Source organism: Xiphophorus maculatus, chromosome 15 (assembly GCF_002775205.1).
Source record: "Xiphophorus maculatus strain JP 163 A chromosome 15, X_maculatus-5.0-male, whole genome shotgun sequence".
Classification (NCBI taxonomy): domain Eukaryota; kingdom Metazoa; phylum Chordata; class Actinopteri; order Cyprinodontiformes; family Poeciliidae; genus Xiphophorus; species Xiphophorus maculatus.
In genome coordinates, this window is record NC_036457.1 from 8,834,228 (window position 1) to 8,857,485 (window position 23,258).

A 23,258-nucleotide genomic window follows, 5' to 3' on the forward strand; every position below is an offset into this window, starting at 1 on the left:
GCATTTTATTTGAAAATTGTTCAAATTAAAGGAACAAAAAGTAAGAGCCAACCTCTCGGTCTGCACGAAAGAATTTAGGAAGGGCATCCGACCCTGATCTCACCTCCCAGTGCAGATAATTGCCTATAATTGCACTGACTGCTCCCACAGAATGCAAATCCCCTGATATCTAAGCATCTTATCCTCACTGTGAATCTGTTTAATACACAGATATACCCAAACTGAGTATGGATATCAACATTATGGATTTAAGAAAAAAAAAATGCATGCACTGTTTGATCTGTAATTGCGTGAATTAAATTGATCATGTTGTTTTACGAGGCCTCCTGCAACTACAGTAATCTAGATAGTCTTTTCTACAGACTCATTATTTTGCTCTTTGTTTTTTTTTTTTTTTTGCTTTTGCTCTTAGGGGGAATTTTTGAATCCATTGAGAGTGGCCCCTCCGGAGCAGAGGAATTAGCCTTCAAATTTGCCTTGAACACAATCAACAGGAACCGCACATTGCTCCCGAACACCACACTGACCTACGACATCCAGAGAATAAATATCTTTGACAGCTTTGAGGCCTCCCGAAAAGGTGAGTAAAAAGTCAAGCAAAAAAAAAGTGCAAAACTTAAATTTAACTCTTAAGTTAACAAAAACTTTTTCATATTTACTTGTACAATTACTGTGCCCTCCTATATTTTATTGTATTACACTATATTATATTATACTTTATTGAACTTATAATTTATATAGCATGGCCTTATGCCTTGGAAGTCCTGGCAAGTTTTAATTGGCTTCTGCTGTTCTAATTATTCCTTTTTATAATTATTATATATTCCTTATTTCATGTGGATTTTTAACCAAAAGTAGGAAACTTGGCTCAAAATGTCCAAAATCAATCTGTTAGACTTCTCCATTTGCTTCTCAAAACAATGGAAAATTTTGTGCAAATGTCGACATTTAAATGAAGTTGTGTGTAAATGCAGTAGTTTCTAGCACAACTGTAATATTAGTTTAGTGTAATTTTGGCGGTGCTTTACTATGTGTAGAAAAGCACAATCTAATCAGAAGACAGAAATTGCTTGTTTTTAAATGAGCTTCTGTAAACCTTTGTGTTTCTGCATCTGAAAAGAAACTAGAAGTATAATCTAATAAAAGCAAAAATATATATCTATATTAAAATTTAAAAAATATTTGTCTTCATCAACATATACATACATATATCTATATTATTATATGGCATATAATTACCTCTTTTATTTAGAGGTAATAAAATGCATTATTATCTCTTATGCATTTTGTGAGGTAATAATCCAAGATGCACTTCTCCTCGTGTGACAACATCTTTGTGCAAAACTTTGTACTGAAGTTATTATAATTAAATTTAGAGTCCCACTAGAAAAAGAAAACTGACCTAATGTACACTTCTGCTTTCTTCCATGCTAGCATGTGACCAGCTTTCTCTTGGAGTGGCAGCCATTTTTGGCCCCTCACACAGCTCTTCTGCCAATGCAGTCCAGTCCATCTGCAACGCTTTGGGAGTGCCCCACATCCAGACCAAATGGAAGCATCAAGTGTCTGACAACAGAGACTCATACTATGTCAGCCTGTATCCTGACTTCTCCTCCCTCAGCAGAGCCATCCTCGACCTGGTGCACTTCTTCAAGTGGAGAACTGTCACTGTGGTCTATGACGACAGCACAGGTACAGGTACAGTCGGTGTCTGTCCTTATTCTCCACATTTACACTGTAAAACGTCTCAGAATAAAGATAAAAACAGGGAGCAGATGAACTGCAAAGTGCCACACTGCTCCCGAGAGTTCAGAGGACGCTTTGTAACCTGTCAAGTTAATTCAGAAATCAATAGCTTACTGTTCTGTCTTAGTTCTCCAGGTGCTGCCAATGTCAGTCTTCCGAGAGACTGAACAGCAGGACAGAAATAAAACTCAGAAAAATTACCCAGAATGACCCTGTGTCTCTTCAGCTTAATGCAATGTAAAACTATAGTATGTGGGGGCTGACAACAGCCATTAATAACACACAGAGACACTTGATCTCCGAGGGTGGCTATCAAATGTGTCTGCGAGCTATTCTGTCTGTGCTGTAACTTTGTGGAGTGCCTCATAATATGCATTTTAAAAGGCGAGTCATATTTTAGCTTGAGTACAGTGATACTTTTATGAGGTATAGTGTAGTCACTCCGGAGAAGATGACAATATTCAAATGCTTATCCTCAATTTATGAGCCATTTGGCGTGATGTGGCTGACAACTAAATCTAAGTAATTTACAAAGAGACACAAGGAGAATCACACTCTAGACTCTGGACAGATCGTCTTATGAATTAATTCCCTGCTTCACTCAATTAGATAGTGCCCTGCAATTGTCATTTGTAATTGTGCCACTAAATATATAAAACATTGATTTGTTGCCTTTGTCCACATGCAGTGCTTTTTACAACAATTCGTACCCCTTAAGCCTTCTTTTCATGTAAAATGATTTAAGGCTTTTTATAAAAGAAAATATAAAAAAGTGGTGCAGTGCACATGTGCTTCACTCACTTTCAGTTTGATTTTCTTAAACGAATTTTTGGGCAAGACATTTTCTCCAGAGGTCACCAAATTAGTCAAAATGGTTTCCTTGTACGAATAAGTGGCATCTTTAAAACTAAGAAGCACAGGAGTCAGGCTAGACTAATAGTTTGGAGTGAAGTTTACTGCTCAATTCATCATCTGAATACTGGAAATATGGCACAACTTCAAACAACCCTCGACATTACTACCCACTCACGTTGACAGGCTTTGCAAGGCGAGCATTAATTTAAAAAGCAGCCAAATGGCCTTTTGTAAACACGGTGGAGCTGAAGAGATCCTCAGCTCAGATGGAAGAATCTCTTGACAGAACAACATTTACTCCCATGAAAATGGTATCCATTACGAAAGAGAACCACAAAGAAAGCCATTGGTGCAACCAAACCATAAGACATTTTGTTTGTAGTTTGACACAAATCACAAGTGGACATATGAGATCAAAAATGAACAATCTAAATGATATGCAAAATGCAGTGTTTGGAGTAGAACTAAAACCTTCTAAAATGGTACAAACCGATTGTGGCTTTTCTTCAACACTGTCAGGGAAGCTGGTCAGAGTGGATGGTAAGATGGAAAGCTAAATCCAGGACAGTTGTTGAATAAACATTTTAAAAGACAGCAACACCTTTAGACACCATAGGCTGGGGCAGGGGTTCACCGTGAACAGAATAAGAACTCAAAACATATCACCAGAGATACAAAGTGATACTTTACATTCAATCGTTTTCATGTGTAAGAATAGTCCTGTTAAAGTACAGACCTAAATCCAATTAAGAATCTGTGACAAGATTTGAAAACTGATGTTCACAGACACCCTTTGTGTAATCTGACCGAGCTTGAGCTGCTTTGCAAAGTAGAATGAGCAAAGCTGTCAGTCGACAGATGTGTAAAGCTGGTAGAAACGTACCTCAAAGGACTTGCAGTTGTAATTGCAGTGAAAGGTGTTTTTACAGGAGAGCAGAGGGCTGAGTGCAAATGCATTCCAGATTCTCCAGGCTTTTATTCGTACAAATTTCTGAAAACCATGTATTTCTTTGCTTCCACATCTAAATTATGAGCTACTTTATGTTGGTCTGTCACATACAGCCTCTGTAAAATAATTTGAAGTTTGTTGGTGTAACATGACAAAATGTGAAAAGTGTCAGGAAAGAGACAATCCTGGCGCATTCTAGCACCATTACAGCCACGGGTTGTATCTCGACAGCCCAACTGACGCATTATTTTGACTCATCTTCATCACTGTTCTTCACTCCACTCCTCAGCGCTTGGCACTTTTCACATCCTAAATCCCTTTAAAATTGCCCCTGAGAGATTCCAACAGATAACCTCTTGCTTTCCCCTCTCTGTCAGTCGAAGGTATCTCGGGCCTCCTGTCTGGATATGTTTTTTTTTTTTTTTGTCTTTTTTCTGCTGTACGACACCTGACTTTCTGAAAAGTGTGACAGCTGCGTAGCCGTGTTCCATAGCCCCGCTCCGCTTCTCGCCCGGTCCCAGTCTCAGGCTGTAATCACACAGCTTCATGCTCCAGGGCCCTGCACTGCTGATTGGAGTCTATCTGACGGCTGGCAGGAAAAACTATCGGAGGGGATAAAATATTCACACACGGCCGTTAGAAGATCCAGGGGGAAAGTCTGAAGGCATTAGCCAGAGCTCACAAACATCCACACTGACAGTGTTTCCCAAACGCTGAGCTCCCTTGACAGATTTTTTTTTCCTTGCTTAACACCTCCCAAAGTGTCATCACGAACAAAAACAGGGAGAAGCAGACATGCCCCAGAGTGGGGATCTGCAGGGATTACCTGGGGACAACTCTCGGAGGTTTAGAATCCCTTCCTACTGTCGTTCTTTTCACAACTACACTTTCATGGATCTGTTTCACACCAATTTTTCTGCGGGCCTCAGGGAGACCGAGCCGTACTCACAGTGAGGCCATTAAACTGCGCACACAGCACTTTGCTTAGAAAAAAAACGAGAAAAAAAAAACGGCTGAGCTAACTTAAAGAGGTTCCACAGGAAGAAAACGAAAAAAAAAATCCTATCTCTCTCCAGTTCCCTCTCAAACTATCCTTTCTGCTCCATCCATTTTTATACCCATGACAAGTAATCATCTCTCCTATCAATCCAGCCCCTTTCATCCCTGGACTCTGAAGTTCTTTACCGAGGGAGAAACTCATTGTAATCTCATCACACAGTCTCCTGGAGAGCCGTCTACCTGAGTGTGCGGTCGAGAAATGAAAGGTGAAGATTGTAGCTGAATATGTGACAGCGGCATCAGGCTCCCCCACAGGGGGGGGGGAGTACAAACTGGGCAAACAGTCTCTCTCTCGTCAGAACACATCTGAAGTGTGTGTGAAAAGACAGAAGAGGCAGAATTGACCGCGGCTTTCCATCAGGGTAAAATTGAACCCATTCGGCGTTTTTGTGTGGTGTCGTGGAACACAAGGAGCAAATCAACATTTTGCAGGCTGCTGTCAGATTGGGAGTTAATGTAGGAGGGTGCAGATCGAGATTTTTTTTTTTCTTTTTCATGTTTTTGCGCTTTTGGTTTAAAAGCAATGTGGTGGCGTGGTGTAGCATTCTCTTGATAGGTCTGTAGCAGTCTGTTTGCTTGCCAAGCATGTGTAGGAGGATCAATAGAGTGTGGATTAGAAAGGCATGCATATGAGCCTTTTTCTGCTGAGAAACTCTGATTCCATTTTTTTTCTTATGGCAACCCTTAGAATCAGAGATGCTTCAAAATGGCGACAGATCAAACACAGTATTTTGCTCCATCTTTAAAATTCCTCTTTCATGCTATATGCTATACTCTTTGTCCGCAGGTCTCATTCGACTACAGGAGCTGATCAAGGCTCCGTCACGATACAACATTCGTTTGAAGATCCGGCAGCTGCCCACAGAGACCAAGGACGCCAAGCCACTTTTGAAGGAGATGAAGAAGGCAAAGGAGTTTCATGTCATCTTTGATTGTGGACACGAGATGGCTGCCTGGATTCTGAAACAGGTGGCGTCACCTTAATGAGCAGAGATACCTTCATGGGCCTGTAGCAGAAACAAAGAGACAGACTTTTCTTTTTTTACAACCATTTGATGAGAAGTAATAGGAAAAATTGTGTTCAGCAAAACACTTGCAAATTATTCGCCCCCGAAGTTGACTATGTATGAACTGAGAGGAGCTAAATTGATGAATAAATGAGCAATTTTATCATATTATGTTCCGCATTTAATTAAAAAGTTACTTAGGAAAAAAATTTACATAATTTCCCTCGTAAAGTCAGGACTGAACACAGAAGCACATCCCTCATTCATTATGTATAAGTGCTAAAACAATAGTGTGTTCACTTTATTACGCCTCCTGTTGGATTCCTCCTCTCTACTCTGTACACCTTTACTCCCCTTGTATATAATGAGGTCCTGAAGACTGACCGCTACTAACGGATTCTCTCAATTGCACAATAAAGTTTTTTTTTAATTAGAATGTCTAACTCTGCTCACAGGCATCTTGAGTTCATTTAACTGAAGGTCGTTTTTTATGAAAGTTGCGGCGGCTCTCATCGAAGTGAAGTCTTTATTGAAGAATATTTTAACATTGCGAGTCTTCACAAACCTTCCTCTTTCACAGATGAAAACTTATGTCAAAGCAAACCGTATTACGTAATCTTTTGATTTTGTATCTTGAACTTGTTAGTTAAGCAGGTAAACTGAAGCAAAACATCTTCTAGTCAACTTTGCTCTAGTTCAGTTCAGTCCTCTGTCACTGCCCAATCTGTTCCAGAAGCACAATCTGTTCTGTCAGCTCATTTTGTGCATATGCTAAACGAAATGCTACCGGGGGGGGGGGCTGCTTTTTTATTCCTTTGTTCTTTGTAAATTTCACTGTAATCATGAAATAATAAATAATTTAAAGATAATAACAAGAAATGCAGTAACAGACATTAAACATTTAAACTATTTAATGGCATTTTGCTACACCACTACGACTGAAAGATTTTCTGAAAAATAATCAAGTAAATGTACTGTATGTAGTTGTGAACAAGAATCAAACACGAGGATAGATTGAGTAATACCTTTGTTTCCCATGAACACATGGGATATATAATTCTATAGTCTGATATCTCCATTATTTAATCTGATAGAAAATGTGTGTATTATGCAAATAAGACTTCTCTTGTCCTTGACGGGTCCTTCTGTGAATAAGGAACAGTCCACTCAGTCCAATACACAATTATCTACATAAAAAAAACAGAACATTTTACGAAAAAATCAGAACTATTTTTTTTATTAGAAATTTAAAAAGTTACACTTTGTATGTCTACATTTTAGCAATAATCTGGTAGTATTTCTTTAAGCGCATGAGGGGGTTAGCTAACGGTACGGATTGTTGCACTGAAATTCATCTGTAAACAGATCATTTTACTTTAATATTGTCACATTTCAGCTAGTTAATTTTACAGTAATACCCCATTCTGAACATGCATGTGGTAATTGAGAGAAACTACTCCCTTTTAACAGGAAGAAACCTTCAGCACAATTAGGTCCAGTGTGAGAGGCCATCTGCCACAACCCGCATATATTCCAAGACATTTATTGACCATTCAGAGCTTGAAATGAGTTACAGAAGTAAAGCATGAGAGATTATTTATTTTGTATATCTCGTGTTTTAAAATAAATATTAGGAACCAAAGCAAGTCGCATAACCACATTTTCTTACAATATGGGTGGTGAAAAATCTTTCTTTGTGTTTGCCAAAAACAAGGTGCAGCAGTTTGTAGGTACTGCATCAAGTGAGGGAACTGTGAAATAAACACATTTTTATCAGTGTAAATAACACATTTTGTGTGAAATATATCTACTTCGAACTTCTTTCTAAAGCAGATATTTCGACACTATATGTGAAAAACAAAAGGAGACAACAAGGGAAAGTTTGGTTTCTTTTGAAGCTCAATCCTGTGGAGTTGTTTACTAATAAAAATAAACACAAAGAAAAAATTATTTCTGTTTAGATGAACACAAAATGAGGCAACTGTTTCCAAAGCATTTCTGTAAACCACTCAAGTATTTTTGAGACATCTACTGGCCAGCAGTGTCTGTTGGCCTTTAATTGAAAATATGTTTGTTTGTTTGTTTTTCTCTTCTCATCATTCTTACTGACCAGCTGTCAGCCACTATGTAGTGTTAAATAAACAGCTGAATGAAAACACCTTTTAGTTGACATTGCATTCTTAGAATTAGTTTTAAATGCAAATTTACATTACAGTTTCTGGTTTTTGTTCTCTTGTAGGCCCTGGCCATGGGTATGATGACTGAGTACTACCATTACATTTTTACTACCCTGGTGAGTAAATTGACACTCTTCTTTGCTTTTTTTTGCTGAATATTTTTGCACTTCTGGTGACACTTAGTAATATTTTTTTTCACCTTTTCCTTTTTTCTACGCACAAAAACTATCAGTTTTGTTTGTTGCAAAACTAAATTCATCCGTCTGTGTATCTGATAAGAGTTTTTCTTCTCTCAGAGCAAAATTCAACTTAGATCTGTTTGTAGAGACAAAAAAAAAGAGTCCAATGTGATTTTTACTGTGTGTGACTCATTTCAAAGCTTCACTGCAAAATGATAAAACTGGGTAGCTTCAGAAAGCTGAGTCACTTTCAACTGTGTTGTGACTGTCACTTAGTCTGCACTCTCTGTGCATGTTAAAATCAGTTGTGAAAGTTTAACAAAAATTGATTCTTTTTTTTTTTCTAATCCGGCACCCATCTGGCTGACCAGAAACCTGGATGTGGGAGACAAAAGCAGGTGGAAACATTTTATTTTGACTCTGGGTGCCACTGAAGTTCTCCAAAACTCTTTGATCTTGCTACTACAAAGATTGCCACCGCTATATTCCAGATGAAAAGCAGCACATCCCCAGTAGAGCCAGAGAACATAAGACTGAGAGCTCAGATAATAGCCCTGAACAGATGATAGTGTCATCCATTTGGTCCATTACAGCTCTAACAAACAAATGATGCACTATGTTATTTGGAAGTCCAGAAGAAAGGCTGGAACCAGAAAAAAAAAAGGTCTGCATCCACACATGCATGTGGAATCCTCTCTATATGTAATGAGACTGACAGCAGGTATGTCATTGAAAGAGGAAAGAGAATAGTGGTTTTGGCTGCTGAGATGGAAACTTGCCCACTTCGAAATCAGCCAGTGTTTGGCAGAAAAGTGGCCACCGCGCTGGCCTGAACTACTGTATACTGGTACCGAGCCATCCGAGTTGGTTTCGGAACAGCAAATATTGACCATGGCACCCGTGTTCCGCGTCCGTCACCTGCTGTTGCTCTTTCAACTGTGTTGTTGTGTCCCAGAGACATCTGCCTGGTTAGATGCCAGATATGCTGTATGCAGGACAATTGGGTTGTCCTTTCACATCCACATGATAAATGGCAACCCACCAAAAAACTGGCTGTAACCTTGAAATCTTGCCTTAATCAAGGCTACTGCCTCAGTATGATGAAAAATAAAACATAAAAATACCTTTAGATAAACCTTTTAGCCCTCAGTTATTAGGCCATGAGTGCCAATCAGCTCACTTCTCTTGACTATTATGATGAAAGATTTATGTAAACTTCTTTCTAGATCAAACACGATATTATGCTTTCATCTTTTTTTTTTTCTTTTTTTTTCTTCCAGGACCTTTTTGCCCTCGATATGGAACCGTATCGCTACAGTGGAGTTAACATGACTGGGTTTCGCATTCTCAACACGGAAAACTCTCAGGTGTCATCAATCATCGAGAAGTGGTCAATGGAGCGGCTACAAGCCCCACCCAAACCAGACTCAGGCCTGCTGGATGGATTCATGACAGTAGGTTTAGCCTTTTTCAGTGCTTATGAGCCACGCAAAAAAACATCCTTGTGGCCACGGAATGTTTCTGTCTCAATGACCGAATCAATCAGAAGCCATCTATAAAGTAATAGTAACACTGAAGATTTTGTGATGCAGAAAATTGTGGTTGTGAGCAATCATTAATTTCTATTGTTATGTTCTGACATATTCACTATTTATTTGAGTATAAAAAAATGGCTGGGTGTTAGTTGTCAATCACAAGGCCAGTGCTGCTGGGTTCCTGGGGTGGGAGCTGGAGCAGCATAAATGCCCTCTGCGTGAAGCTTTGGAGTTGGTGCTCCCGGGTCTAAATGCCCAGTAATGAGCCGGTGTGAATGGTAATAGCCGTTTATCTGCCCTCCTGCCTCTCACAGCACTCCTCTGGGAGCATGGCCAAAATATGACAATCTGTCAGTGTTCATGCAGGGAGAGGGAGCAAATTGGATGGAAATTATGGCCTTGGTTTTTTTAGGATGGCATCCAGAAAAACCCGGGGATAAGGTGACTTGAAAGTGAAAAAAGGGAAGGGAGCTCGTCATGGACATTCAAGGTCCCTCTCTGGGTCTGTTGTTGTAAACAGTCAATTTACTCCACCTCCCTCGCAGCACCTTCCTCTGAGACAAACACCTTTCTTTTCTCCAGCAATCCATTCTGTTTTTCTTGGCAGATTTAGAGTGTAGCATGTAGAAATCTGTGCATTGAAAGAAATCTAGTTTCATCAAAGACTTAAGGCACCGTGTGTCTGATTTGGTACAGCTCTTAGTGTGTATCCACACAATAACAGCTTTAATTCTCTAACCTATGATCAAAAAGGAAAACACCATCAATAATATATATCTATTGATGTTTTTCACATGCTTTAATCTAACATATTGTGAGGACACTGCAGTACACGTGGTTTTTATAACGAATAAATAACACTTCCCCAGAGGAGATGTACCAGCATGTGAACCTCGAATTCAAAACAAGTAGAGGAAGGAAAATTACTCAAAAAGAGGTTCTTCTCCAGAAACAGAATTCTGTGAATTAATGTTGTTGATGTGATTCATTAGAATGTTTTTTGTTTTGTAAGTCTCGGTTCTTTCAGTATTTAGAGCAGTTGTTTCTTCAAAAACACGATCTAATTGGGTGAATTTTACGGTTCTTAGGTACCAAACACAATGAGAAATGTTTTATTGCTCTTTATAGAGCAATAAAAGAGACCTTGGACTATGCTGTTTTGTAGTTTTTTAAAATGGTATTAAAACAAAAAATGGGAATATCAATTGGTGCAAAAGTTTTGGTTGAAGGATGAGGTTTATGGTGCATTTAATTTTAACTCAAAAGACAGAATTGTCTAATTCTAAGTTGGGAGTTCAGATTAGATTTTAGTCCTATATCCTAGATGTTCTAACTTAGTAGTCAATTTGACTTTGTCTTGGTTTTGTGTTGTCTGCTTCAGTTTAAACTTAAAGTTCATAACCTTTTAATGCAAATTTTAAAATGTTAAAAAGATTTTTTAGAATTATAATTGATGCATTAAGCTTTTGTAATCATGTGATTATAACAAGTGATAAATATCTGTATGCATTATAAGAACAGCACAATTAAAAAGCATTTTATTAGTGTCTTTATTACCATATAAACATTTTTTCATAAAATCTTAAAAAGAAAGTATAAAAATTGATTGACATCTGTTATTGAGGCAACCGATTTTGGACAAAAGGACAAATTGTATTAAAAAAACTAGATGTCTCAAAGATACTTATTTACATAACAATTATGCACTTGCCATTATAGAGTTAAGATACCCTCTACAGCAGTTCACATCTGAGTAGTTACTGTTTGAAGCCAAGATAATTGTTTTTAACAATGTTTTACCTGGGGCTTATCAGCTCTATGTTATAGGTAATTAGCAATTTATTTGTGTTGTAAGTGGTCAATGCCAGAATTTCTTCCATTTATCACTAAAGGGGTACTTGTGCCACAGTTTGAGAACCTTAGCTTTAAGCAGCCTTACTTAAGCTTATTCCATGACATGATTTAATGGAGATAATTGAGGATGAATTTAAAGGTAAAGTCCTTCTAAGGATACGATAAATGCATAGTAGAGGAGCATTTTTGCTGGTTTTACAAGATATATAGCTTTTACCTTTTGTGTAGCACAGTTTTCTTTATTTAGCAAGCAGATTTTCTGATATTTATGCTGGAGCACTTTGGCTGAAGAATCCAACGTTAATGGAGTCATTAAATTAAATAGAGGGTGGACTGCAGCAGCCAGCGTGTGACCCTGCGTCCCCCTGAACCTTCCTCCAGGCTTTTACTGCTTTTCCTCGATACCTTGTTCAACGTTTGTGCTGCTCCAGCCCTGTGCTGGGCTTGGAGCTTGTTTGCACTCGTTGGCCAGGCAACAGTTGTGTAGCAATGGTTACCAAGACAACACTGAACATGTCACCTTGTGATTTCATGAGGGGATTGATTGACTGAGATTGAGGGAGGGAGGGGTGTAGAGGAAGGTGATAGAGATTGCAGGCAAAGACGGCTTTGATGAGAAGAAAGACAAAGAAGAATGGACAGGAGGTACAATGTGAGATTTTTGCAACTGTTGAAAGTTGCACGCAATGTTTTCTCACATCACAAGGCATGTGTAAATGGGGGCCAGTGTAACATCACAGTGACATTCAGTGCCTTTTGGGGGTGAGGCTGAGTTTTGTCTCAGGCAAACATGCATTCTGAGAAGTTCAAGCTCGCAGCCAAAGAGATGCTTTGCGCGTTGCCTCCTAAATGTGTTTGAAACAGAATGTTTCTGACGTGTAGAAACATATAATAAGGAATATGGATACTAATTAGTATAATTTATTTTTTTATATACTGAATGTGTTGCTGGTCACAGGATAATTGTAGCTTAATAAAGTGAAATTATAGCTTGTGGAAAGTTGAGCTCTAAAAACAAATAGATGCACAGAGAACAATGCTATGCAAAAGGTTGAGTATCCTATTATCACTTGCCCATAGTTTATCTTCCATTAGTAGCACACTTCTTTTTTTAACTTGATTGTTGTTGGCTGGGGTGTGGCGATGGCCTGGGAGTCTGATGAATGAGTAGGGAGGTGTAAAGGGTATGGGGGTGATTTGGTGCAATTATCTTTGAGTGGATATTCAGGTCGTGCCCGTAGTGGTGGGCCGTTGGAGTCACTGGGTCTCGGGCTTGAACTGCATGGCTGATACAATGGTGTGGCTGGGTTGTGGGGTATCATCCAGTGCTGCTGCACTTTTGCTTCACCAACATCCTTCCTCTGTGTGGGGCTTATAAGTGCCCTGGGGCGGTGCTTTGTGTTTGCCTGCTTTGGGTTGTTGGAGCTTTCTAGGGTTGGGCTCACCCGTCCTTTGCTGCCCTTTGGTGCTGTTACAGGACTTCCACTGTTCTTCTCATTCTAACAACAGTGCACCTCCAGGCGACAAATTTGTTCACATACACCAACTCAACACAAGCACAATTATTTCTAGTTCACCAAGCTGCAACACACAAACACACACGCCAACATGCATACAAATCCAAATGGTTGAAGGTCATACAAATACAGATTACTAATATATCTTTGTTGCGTACCTACATTGATGTTGGATGAAGTTTTGATTTAATAAAGTCAGTCACACAATTAGGATACCATCTTAAGGCAACCTTTTTGTTGAGCAAGTCTGCCCAATTGATACATGTAGTCAACTATTCTCAATATGGGATGGTATTAGAAATGCATCTGAGGATTCCATGGATGCTGACAGTTTAGAAAAATGCCCTGAGCAGTAGGAGTATTTTTATTATAAAAATGAGCCTCACTTGTCCGCATTATTAACTGCTACATACAGTATATGGGTTATGAGAGCTAATGAGTTTTACAGTGTTTGTTGAATGTAAAACTGTGAATATAAATAAACCTGCCATGCTTGAAATAATGAAAATAATGCTTCTTCTTGAGCACCGCTGTTTTGTTACCCTGCATCAAGGTTTCTAGTTCAAAAAGTATAGGAGCTCCAGCTGTCTCTCACACCTAAAAAACATTAAAGTTTTCTTAAAATTGTCTTATGAGTGAGTGTGCGCAGAGCCGTCTGTTCTTAAGGTGGGCTAATTGGTTGAAATTATGTGCCATTTCTTGTCTGGTGACAGCTGTGCAATGAGCATAAAAAAAGATGGTTTGTAAACTGAAAATTAAATAATTTTTGATGCAGTTTCTCTTAGGGATTAGTATTTGGAACTGAACTGAACTTGAGCACCACTCTAACTGACTAGTGACAAAAGCTTGCGATTGTTTGATTGATTAAACTAATATGTCAGAGACATGTTTATTGATGGATTAATGGGAGCAATACTCTTTCTACTTCAGTTTCCATTTTATTAAAAACTATTATGTTTGAAGTGTTACCTTTTTCTATCACCTAGTTCTTTGGCTGTCAGCTGAGAGGCATTAATATAAGACGGTATAAAGTTGTCCAACACTGAACTCTATCATGTAGTGTAATCACCATAGAAAAAACAAGCTGATTAGAGTACATTACTTATTTATCTTCTTGGCCACACACGCCCTGGACAATAGGCTGGACTTAGGCATGCACTGCGGTCTACTTGGCCATATGCTAATACTTTGCTCAGGCTAGCCTCTGCACACAGGGGGTCATTGGACTGTGACAAAAAAGTGTGTGTGTTGTAACTACTGCAGCAGACCTACTGATAATAGAGAGAAAACCTTGAAGGTACATATGTGCTCTGCCTCTGAGCTTTGAGAAAATTATATTTAATACAAAGAAAGGCTACATGAAATTCTATAAAGCTTACAAAGTGCTGTCCGACTAGTGTATGTCTAATATCAGTTCAAACACAGTCTAGATGCAGGAAAGTAACTGAGAGTTAATACACGAGTAATCACAAATGGGTCAATGCTACATTAGAATAGAATAAGAATAACAATAAGAACATTAAATTGTTTATTAAAACAGTGCTTACACACACCAGCGTTCATGCATAACAGTTCTTGGAAAGAACATCAGAACTGGCTAATATTAGAACTGGCATGTCAACCCTAAAAGAAAAACACAATTTATTTGCCGCAAATAGCATGAAGCTAATGGATATATGAATATGCGGAGCTACCACCATGAAAAGAGCTTCCCATCCGAAAATAATTACTTCCTACGAATCTAATGAGATAATTTGATGGGTTGGTTTACTTTAATTTAAATTCTTTAATCCTGATTAAATGAATTAAGAACACACTTACATTTAACTAAGGAAATATGAAATTGATCATCTTTTCCTTTATGAAGCCTTAGGCATAGTTGTTTTCTACCTCTGAATAATTTTACTGATGTCTGCATTTCACTGAGCTGTAATTACCTCCACAGAGAGCTTGATGTTCTCCAGTGTCATCAACACAATTGAAATTTCTGGTGTAATAGCTCATAATAATGACTTTTATTAATAGTAAGTACACTTAGCAGGGACCTCTTTTAGCTCTTGTGGGGCTATGAGAATCATGTTAGACTTAAAAAGGCATAATGAACTGAAAACACAACAAGCAAATGGGAAAACATGTGCATCCACCAAACATTTAAAGTATTTAATTAGAATATGCAATCAAACTGGTTTAGAAAAAAACAACCTTGCATTTGTACCAGGTTGCATAATAAAGATAATTTATTTGGATAGTTCATTATATAATATAATTCATAGGAAGCCTTTTTTTGGAAAGCTTGTACAAATTTTTCCTGTCTCTAACGGCCATTTTGTATAACTCTTTATGGCAGGGTGTCATATCCCCAGTGTGAAATAAACGGCATATAGGAGTGAACCAGAAGCCACTTTATACAGACTGTAAGCAGGTTTACCGGTATGCTATTTAGAAGCAGATAAATCCACTTATATTAATGTTCAGACAATGCACTCACCAAGACACACTCTTCATCTGTGGCTGGGGTTTGAGCGTGGTTCATTTCTTTGGGGGTTTAAATGAGGAATGGCGGGAGCAGAGGATGAAAAAGGAAGACAAATAAGGAGGAAGCAGGTTTGCTGGGATATGCTTAGGGGCATAGAGAGAGGGAGGGGGAGAAAACAGACGCGTAGCTGCATTAATAAGCACTGCTGGGAGAAGAGTGGATGATACCCACAGTGAGTGCTGGAAGAACCTGCAAGGTGGCAGCTATACACTCCAATTAGGAAGTGTTTATCATGCATGTTTAAATACATGTTTGTGCTGTCCTGCAGGTAAGCCTTAAATATGCTGAACACATGCTGAAAAATGTCTGATTCAGTTCCCAATTTGATTGTGCCCCCAAAGAGGACTTGGCTGTGGATTGTTATAGCAAACAATTGTCTGAAATCTGGCAACTGAAGACACACAAGTCCCCGGACGCTTCATTTAAGCAACATTTCAACCAAATCAGGGCCCTCAGTGAGGGTGTTGAGCCAAATTAGGCAATCCCCAGTCAGTCTAATATTGAACAGAAGATGCCGACAGTGGTTCTGTCTGAAATGAATCACTGCACAGATAAACTTTGCACAAAATAAAAATTAAGCACTTGGGAAATCTTTTTATCTGGACAAACTAGTTGCAGTTTCTATCTTCCAGCTTACATAATCGTAACGTCAAAAAAAAAAAAAAAATCACACAGTTAATTGTACTGAGCAGGAAACTTCTCTATTCTATTTGATGCAGTGTTAAAGAGAAGCATTAGCATGAACAAGTGAGGGAAGGTGGGAGATGAAAAATATACCACAGTTTCACGTACTGCTGTAAGAAAACAGATTAAGAAATGTATCAGATGATCCAACAAAAATGCTGCTTTTACTGGTGCTTTGAAAATCACATCCCCTTTAAGAGTAATATTTTCTCATTATTTATGACTATGAAATTATATATGATATTGATAGTTGTTTTAATCCTTCAGCACACATTTATAGTTAACATTGACAGACCAGCTAATGGCTTAATAAACCAGGTATTAACTAGGTCTTTTTTTTAAGTATTTCAATATTTTTTTAATAGATATTCAAACCATAAAAACCTGAATAAAAACCGATATCACCAAATGATCTATTACTGAACATCATTCTTTTATAGCCCACAGCAAATTAAAGATGGCTGGATTTAATACCACAATACCATACCATAACTAGTGCATATACTGTTAGCACTAAGTCATCATAATGAATAAGTATTTTCTGCTCAGCCAAAAACATATTCAGCATTCTGCTGATCACTAAACTTAAGGCAGATTTGATTTGTTTTTCAAAATAAATCTGATCTTGCTCCCAAGGATCACAGGTGAGAAGGATCGCCTTGGGGCCAAACACCACCACTGGGAGTTGTAGTCAGTGAAATATTGCACACATATTTTTTGAGGTCTCTTAAGTGTTTTGCCTTTTAGGAGCCAGAACCTAGCAAGCTAGATGAGGCAATTTATAAGCTATGCTTTCTGCTTTGGTAGCTAGCCTGCAGTAGGCTGTTTATTTTGCTTACAGACTTGGTAAGGCTTAATTTATGCCCTACAGTCCACTCTATCATGGCTTTGCAAATCCTGTCAAATATAAATTTTGTCATCAGTATCGACTCACTATGGCTGCTATGACTCTCCACAGACATTTGCAGAAATCTGTGGATTTTTGTGACTGAAATATCAATGTCCCTGTCGATGAACACAGTCAAAGTGTGGTGCTAATTAATCGGCAGATAAGGACAAGGATTATAGTTACAACAAATTGTAAACAAGTTAATTGTAGTTTCATTTAAGAGACAGTTCTTGGCAAGTTGCTGTTTTGTTTTCAGAGTGACTTAAAATAACACGGGGCTTTAATGATGTATTTGCTACGTTAAAGATGGAGCGAACAAAATGAGTTCTGCACAGGTTCACAGGTTGATTGCGTCAATCACAGCAGTGTGATCAGCCTCCCTCTGATCCCACTTGGCAGTGAGAAGAGGCTTTTAAAGACAGCGACTAGGGACAGCAGACACTCGATGCCCTGTGCCGGGCATCACCAGCTGGGCTTGGCACAGCATCAACATTATTAGCACCACTGCTGTCTTGGTCCATAGAAGCTATTTGTGAGTGGGTGAAAACAGACGTGGGGGAGAAAATGAATTTATAATGCAGATTTGTCATCCTTTTTCTTTTTGCTTCGTTTTTACTTCATTGCAGATTACTGCAGTGGTTCATCCATTTTTTTTTCTTTTTTTGGCATTGCAGTCAAATCTCCTAATATTAAAAATGGAAAAGAAAAATAATTCAGTGTAACAGAAATAGTTCAAAAAGACAGGACAAAGTCAAACAGATTCTCAAACAGTAATATCTAGAATATATGGATGCCTACCCACATGTTCATGAAGACCAGACATTCCTCGACAGTAATGAAAGCAAGAACCTGCTGATGTTATAGAGCAATAAAAGCCTTTGCATTCAGGGACTACAACCATCATCAGATCAGTATTGTACAATCATCCCCTGGAGGTTAATGGTGCCGGCAGTAGGAGATGAGTGTTATATGTTCACCCTTGGACTTGGGGATATTGGATGGCCTTAGGAACATGTGGCATGTTATTATCGTTTCCAGGGTTGATAGACTGACCCTTATCATTTAGATTTAGGTTAGGAGCTTAAAGCACATATCTGTGGTAGACATTTAATTATAGAGTAATGGTTAAAAGAAAGAATACCCTTGCAATTGTAGAGAGAATTAAGAAGCTGGCCATTACAAGTTTCTAAGATTATTTAAATCTAATCAAAGTGTATGAAACAAGCCATTTTTTTAAACAAACAGGAAGCCATAATGTAGAGGTTATCAAAAATGATGTATTCCCCAGCAACACTAGATGTGCCCAAAATACATGGTACTCTTAATTAAATTAAGTTTTAATAAGACATAGATTAAACTTGCCAAAGTCTTATGAAGCAGGTAAAACTAGAAATGTAAAGCTGCAATAACAAATGGGATTTTTATAGGAGGGTCAACCCACATCATAGTACATTACAGCAACTGAATTTGGGTTCAGAACTTTAAACAAATAAGAGTTGTAGCAAGGTTTTTGCAAAACTAAGAATGCACAAGTATGCATATTCTTTAGTTTCTAAATATAATTTACAGGTCACAAACTGTTTTATAAGATGTGTAATACAGTAAGTCTAGATTATTCCAGTCATGGTTGACTAGAACAAAGATTGTATTTATAGTAGTTAACGATAACTCTGAGTTGGTCCAAATGGCAAAAAACCCAAACAAACGACAACAAAATTTTCACTTTTACCAAATCTTAACAAGAATGACAAAATATTTCTACATACTTGAATTAACAACAGAGAACATTGGGAAAGAAAAATAAGGAAGAAACTCCTATTGATTCACCTTTAATTGCTGTTGTAGTCTGATATGAAACTATAGTGTCATGTCTTTTTGGGAACTATATTTTGGTCCACAGGAAGTGTAGCTCCCTCCTGTCTGGTCCTGCCAAAAGGAAATGTCTAGAAACACAGCTGTTTGACCTGGAAGGTCACCGTCTTTGCTCTGCCTCATGTTGCACTGGTCCCCTCTTTTGGACATCTCAACCAAATTATAAGCAATTCAAAAGACCGTCTTGCAGAAAGAGTTTGACTCGGTTGGGCCCCATTTCTTGTTTTTGTGTGTTGACTAGTCACTCAGTCATGGGCTATCTCTCTGGCTTTCTGTCCCATTCATCACTTTTGTGCCACTGACTCACTTCTCAGAAGCACGCAATCGTCAGAGAGTTATTGTGAAACGTCTGCATAGATAACTGTTAGGAAAGTAATGTTTTTCAAAACATTGTGTTTACTTTTTCAGAGAGTAAGCCATTTCTTAATATACATAAGTCTCACCATCTAGAACAGTAGGCCTAAGGTCTGAGACAGGCACTCCATCTTATAGGGAAAATAGACGATTTCGTGAAGTTTAATAGTGTTGAGGTTCGCAGGAAACCTTTTTAAATGTAATGTGGATCTGAAATGTACAAAATATTTTAAACATTGTAGAACTATGAAGACTGCTTTAGGACAATCTTACAAGCTCAGTTTGTGGTAATAACAGATGATGTAGTAAAATGTTTACAACTGTGTAAGCTTCAGTATGCTCAAGGTCAGGTGTTGTTCATTTCTTGATGATACAGCAAATTATTTAAAAACTGATGACCTTTTAGTTAAGTGACACTGCAAAGCTAAGAAGCAGGTGCAAACGTCATTGTTATTCACAACTAATAGTTAGTTAGGCTGTACTTTTACAGCCTTTACAAATCAGTACCATCATGTTTCCTGCCACACAAAATGCTTAGAAGTGGTGTAGTCTTATGCAATGCTACTGCAAGAAAGTGCTGTGAGTTTAAATATACCTGAAAATATGGGGGGGTTATATATATATATATATATATATATGTGTATATATATATATATATATATATATATATATATATATATATATATATATATATATATTTATTTGGTTATAAAACACTTAAATATTTTAATATAAACAGAATAATTGAAACAAAATGTTTTTGAAGATATATTGTGCCCTTATTTAGTTTCTGTGTTGAAAATTTTCTTAACGTGGGCTTGAAATCATATTGAGAATTTTCCCTTCCAAACTCTGGTAAAATTTTCAGTCTTTGGCTGAAACTCTGATGTAATTAAGACTGCCTATAATGTTTACTCAAGGAATTAGGTTGGGACTCCCTCCACAGATCCCCCACTCCTCCCCCACTGTCTTCTCTGTTGCCTCCTGTTCTCTGGCCACGAGAGCTCACCAGATGGCAAGTGAGATTCAAAGAACTGTTTAGCCATTCAGCAGACCCTCCTTTCCTATTTCACTACTTTGTAGAGTTTATCTCCTACTCCTCCTTATAAGAAATGATGGGTTTAAAACCTATGTGACTCACCATTTCATCACAGGCGACATCATGGCCTGTTTATTGCCAAGGGAAGATGAAATCTGCAAAAGTCTTTCGAGCTACATTTGTCTGAAGATTGATTGGAAACGATGACGGGCTATCATGTAAAATGGCTACTTAATCAGATGTATGTTGGCTAGGGTGGCATTTATTGGAGAGGACGCTGAACCGGACTGCGCTGCCAGCTGCATGCTGCTGCCTGAGGGGTCATGTGGGACACCACAGCTCTGAGCAATCACAGCCTCTTTTGTCAGACCTAATAAAATAGTTAGGCACTGCAATGTATTTGATGTTTGTTGTGTGCAATCACAGTTTGAGATATTTTTAACCATGCAGCCGAGTGGCTTGGCTCAAGGGACAGCTGAAGCAGTCTGTCACTTAGTCTACCACATTGTGGTTGTAAATAAAATGAATTTGCATATGCAGACACCACAGCATTAAATGTATTGATTACCCCAATTACCTGATTTTTCTTTTAGGGCATGGCAAATTCAAACTAAATCAAAGCTTCATAAAAGTTCAAACTCAGACAAAAGAAGGAGGAAAACCATTCGAACTCAGAACCTAGATAGTTTATTTGTGGATGTCAGTGTTGCCATACTATCAAGTGCTGCAGAAGCCTGTTAATCACCCATTTATTCAGGCCCGGTGAGCGGTAGAAGGGAAACACCTAAAGCATTCGGGGCAGTGTTCCCTTGGGACCAGGACTGAGAAACACTGCTGTGTGAATAGTTTTCTCCCAATTTCAAGGTCTGTTATAGAAGTTAACACTATTTGTTCTTCTTTAATAAAATGTCAGCACAATTTTTGACAGCAAAGCAAGAAGGGAACTGGGTTTGGGAAGGACTATTCCAAATTACTTGATTCTTTCTGGGCTGCAGTGTTGTTGTTGGTGAATAGAGGTTTCAATTTCCTGCTGTGTTTGGGGTTTCCTTCTTGCAGTCAGTGGGGGTCAAAATTATACTGTATGAGTTCGATGGTGTTGGGTTGGAGCTCTGCGGGGTCAGCCAGCAGCGACCCCTGAAACTCTTCAGGGTTTCTAATAAGGGCTGCCTCCAAATCTGGCGAGGGTCCCTTGAAACCCCACCTCCACAACTTAACTAAAGACAACCTCTGCCTCCACTTCTGTAAACACATGCATACAAGGACATGCTGACACCAGGCACATGCATAATATCGATGAATGGATGCACACACGACACATTTACATGCATACAATTATATGCAGAGACTACTTCCTGGCTTTTCTCTTATTACTCTTTGACTTTTTGTTTTTCGCTACTGCTATTGTTATGACTTCTCAAGCTCCATCAGCCATCTTTATCCAATTTTATTCTTGTGGCCTGTCCACCTCTTTGCCTGAATCAGATACAATCTAGTGAACCACTGAGTCACTTCAGTAAATTTAATTATATAACAGAATTAATATTCCACTTTCTCATTTTGCATAGCAAAAATTACTAATGCTGCAAAGCAACGAGTACCGCCATGTTTTTCTAAGCTGCAGGGCAGCACGCACACACACGCACACACACCCCAATATGAACAACCAGTGATCAAAGAAGTTATTCTCCGACAAAAAGGTCATTTCAGTAAAGTTGGAGCACATTTCTATAATCAAAATTGAGGTTTTACTGCTCACTTAGTTTTTGTTGACGGTACTGTATTACTCAGTCAATCTATGTGTGCGTACATCTAAGAGCTTTTTCTCCCACTGGACCTTTTAAAGCTAAAAAAAAATCTGCTCTATGGTCTTTTATCCCTCATTAAAAAGAAGTTAAATCTAGAGTGAAGCCATACATGAGCTGCCAAATAAATCCATCTACTATCCTGATGAATCTATAACCAAGAAGTGTCAAAATCTTTATTAAATGTAGCTGAACTCCTCTGGTGCCACAGCATGTGGAAGTGGCAGTATAAGAACATTTACATTTCTACACAGAAAGAAAAGTGAAGGAGGAACGACAAATCCTGCCATTTATCCCCCACTTTGAGCATTCTGGCGCACAGTTCTGTGAAATACTGTGGAGAGCAGCTGGCGAAGGCAGAGAATCAACAAAAGGGATGTAAGGCTGATGGGAGGAGGAACCCCAGCAGAACACATTGAGCAAAGAGGCAAAGATAGACAGAGTTGGAAAAGTCAGGAAGGAAGAGAGCGAGAGGAAGAGAGAGAAGGAGAGAGAAAAATGGCTGAATCTCACTCCAGGGCTTTTTTTTTCCACTGAAGTGATCTGACACCGCCTGTTCTCCATTTTCCACTAGGAGACCTAAGACAGATATAAAATGACCCATAAATCACATATGTCTCATCTCAGTGTTTTTCAGCCTTCGTTTTTTCATTGTCCTTCTTAGACTTTGTCAATGCAGACTCAGTTTTCTTATTCAAGGTCTTTGGCACCAAATTTATGGCAGCAATCCAAGTCTGTGCAGACTTTTCAGACACAAAAAAAGAAAGCAAAGATCATTTCAAAATAATCACATTAAATACCATAAAAATAGCTTTTTCTAAATCAGTTTATGGTATTTTGGAAAGGATAAACCTGAGTCATATCAGCATCATTTTATGACAATCAGTGTTTTCACCAACAGAAACAGCATCCTTAAAACACCCCCAGTATTTAATTTCAGATTTTATTTGCCCAGTATAAACTGATATATGAGAGCCATATACTCAATAGCTCATTTATAAGCAGTAAAATCAACATGGCTATTACTGAATTTTTTGCTATGGTTTTAATTACTCTGCAAGGGTAATGACTCCACATACATAATATTTATTATATAATTGCAATGTTACAGCTTCTTTGCTCATTTTGCTGCCTCAGACTGATACGCCTCCACCATTATGTGATAAATACATTCTAAGGTTGTGGATAAATTTATTTTGTTGTA

The 23,258-nt window shown here is 38.3% G+C and overlaps 1 protein-coding gene across 2 annotated transcripts in view; it reads left to right on the plus strand.

Annotated features, from left to right (window-relative positions):
* The window catches only part of LOC102223640 (glutamate receptor ionotropic, kainate 2), an 83,827-nt gene that overhangs the window by 26,148 nt on the left and 34,421 nt on the right, over positions 1–23,258 (plus strand). The window contains exons 2-6 of one of the 2 annotated variants that reach the window (XM_005802632.2): positions 413–580; positions 1,435–1,698; positions 5,397–5,578; positions 7,856–7,909; positions 9,253–9,426. In XM_005802632.2, coding sequence (XP_005802689.1) covers positions 413–580; positions 1,435–1,698; positions 5,397–5,578; positions 7,856–7,909; positions 9,253–9,426 — 842 coding nt within the window. The remainder of the gene's footprint in view (positions 1–412; positions 581–1,434; positions 1,699–5,396; positions 5,579–7,855; positions 7,910–9,252; positions 9,427–23,258) is intronic. The other variant, XM_005802633.2, reaches the window with a different exon arrangement.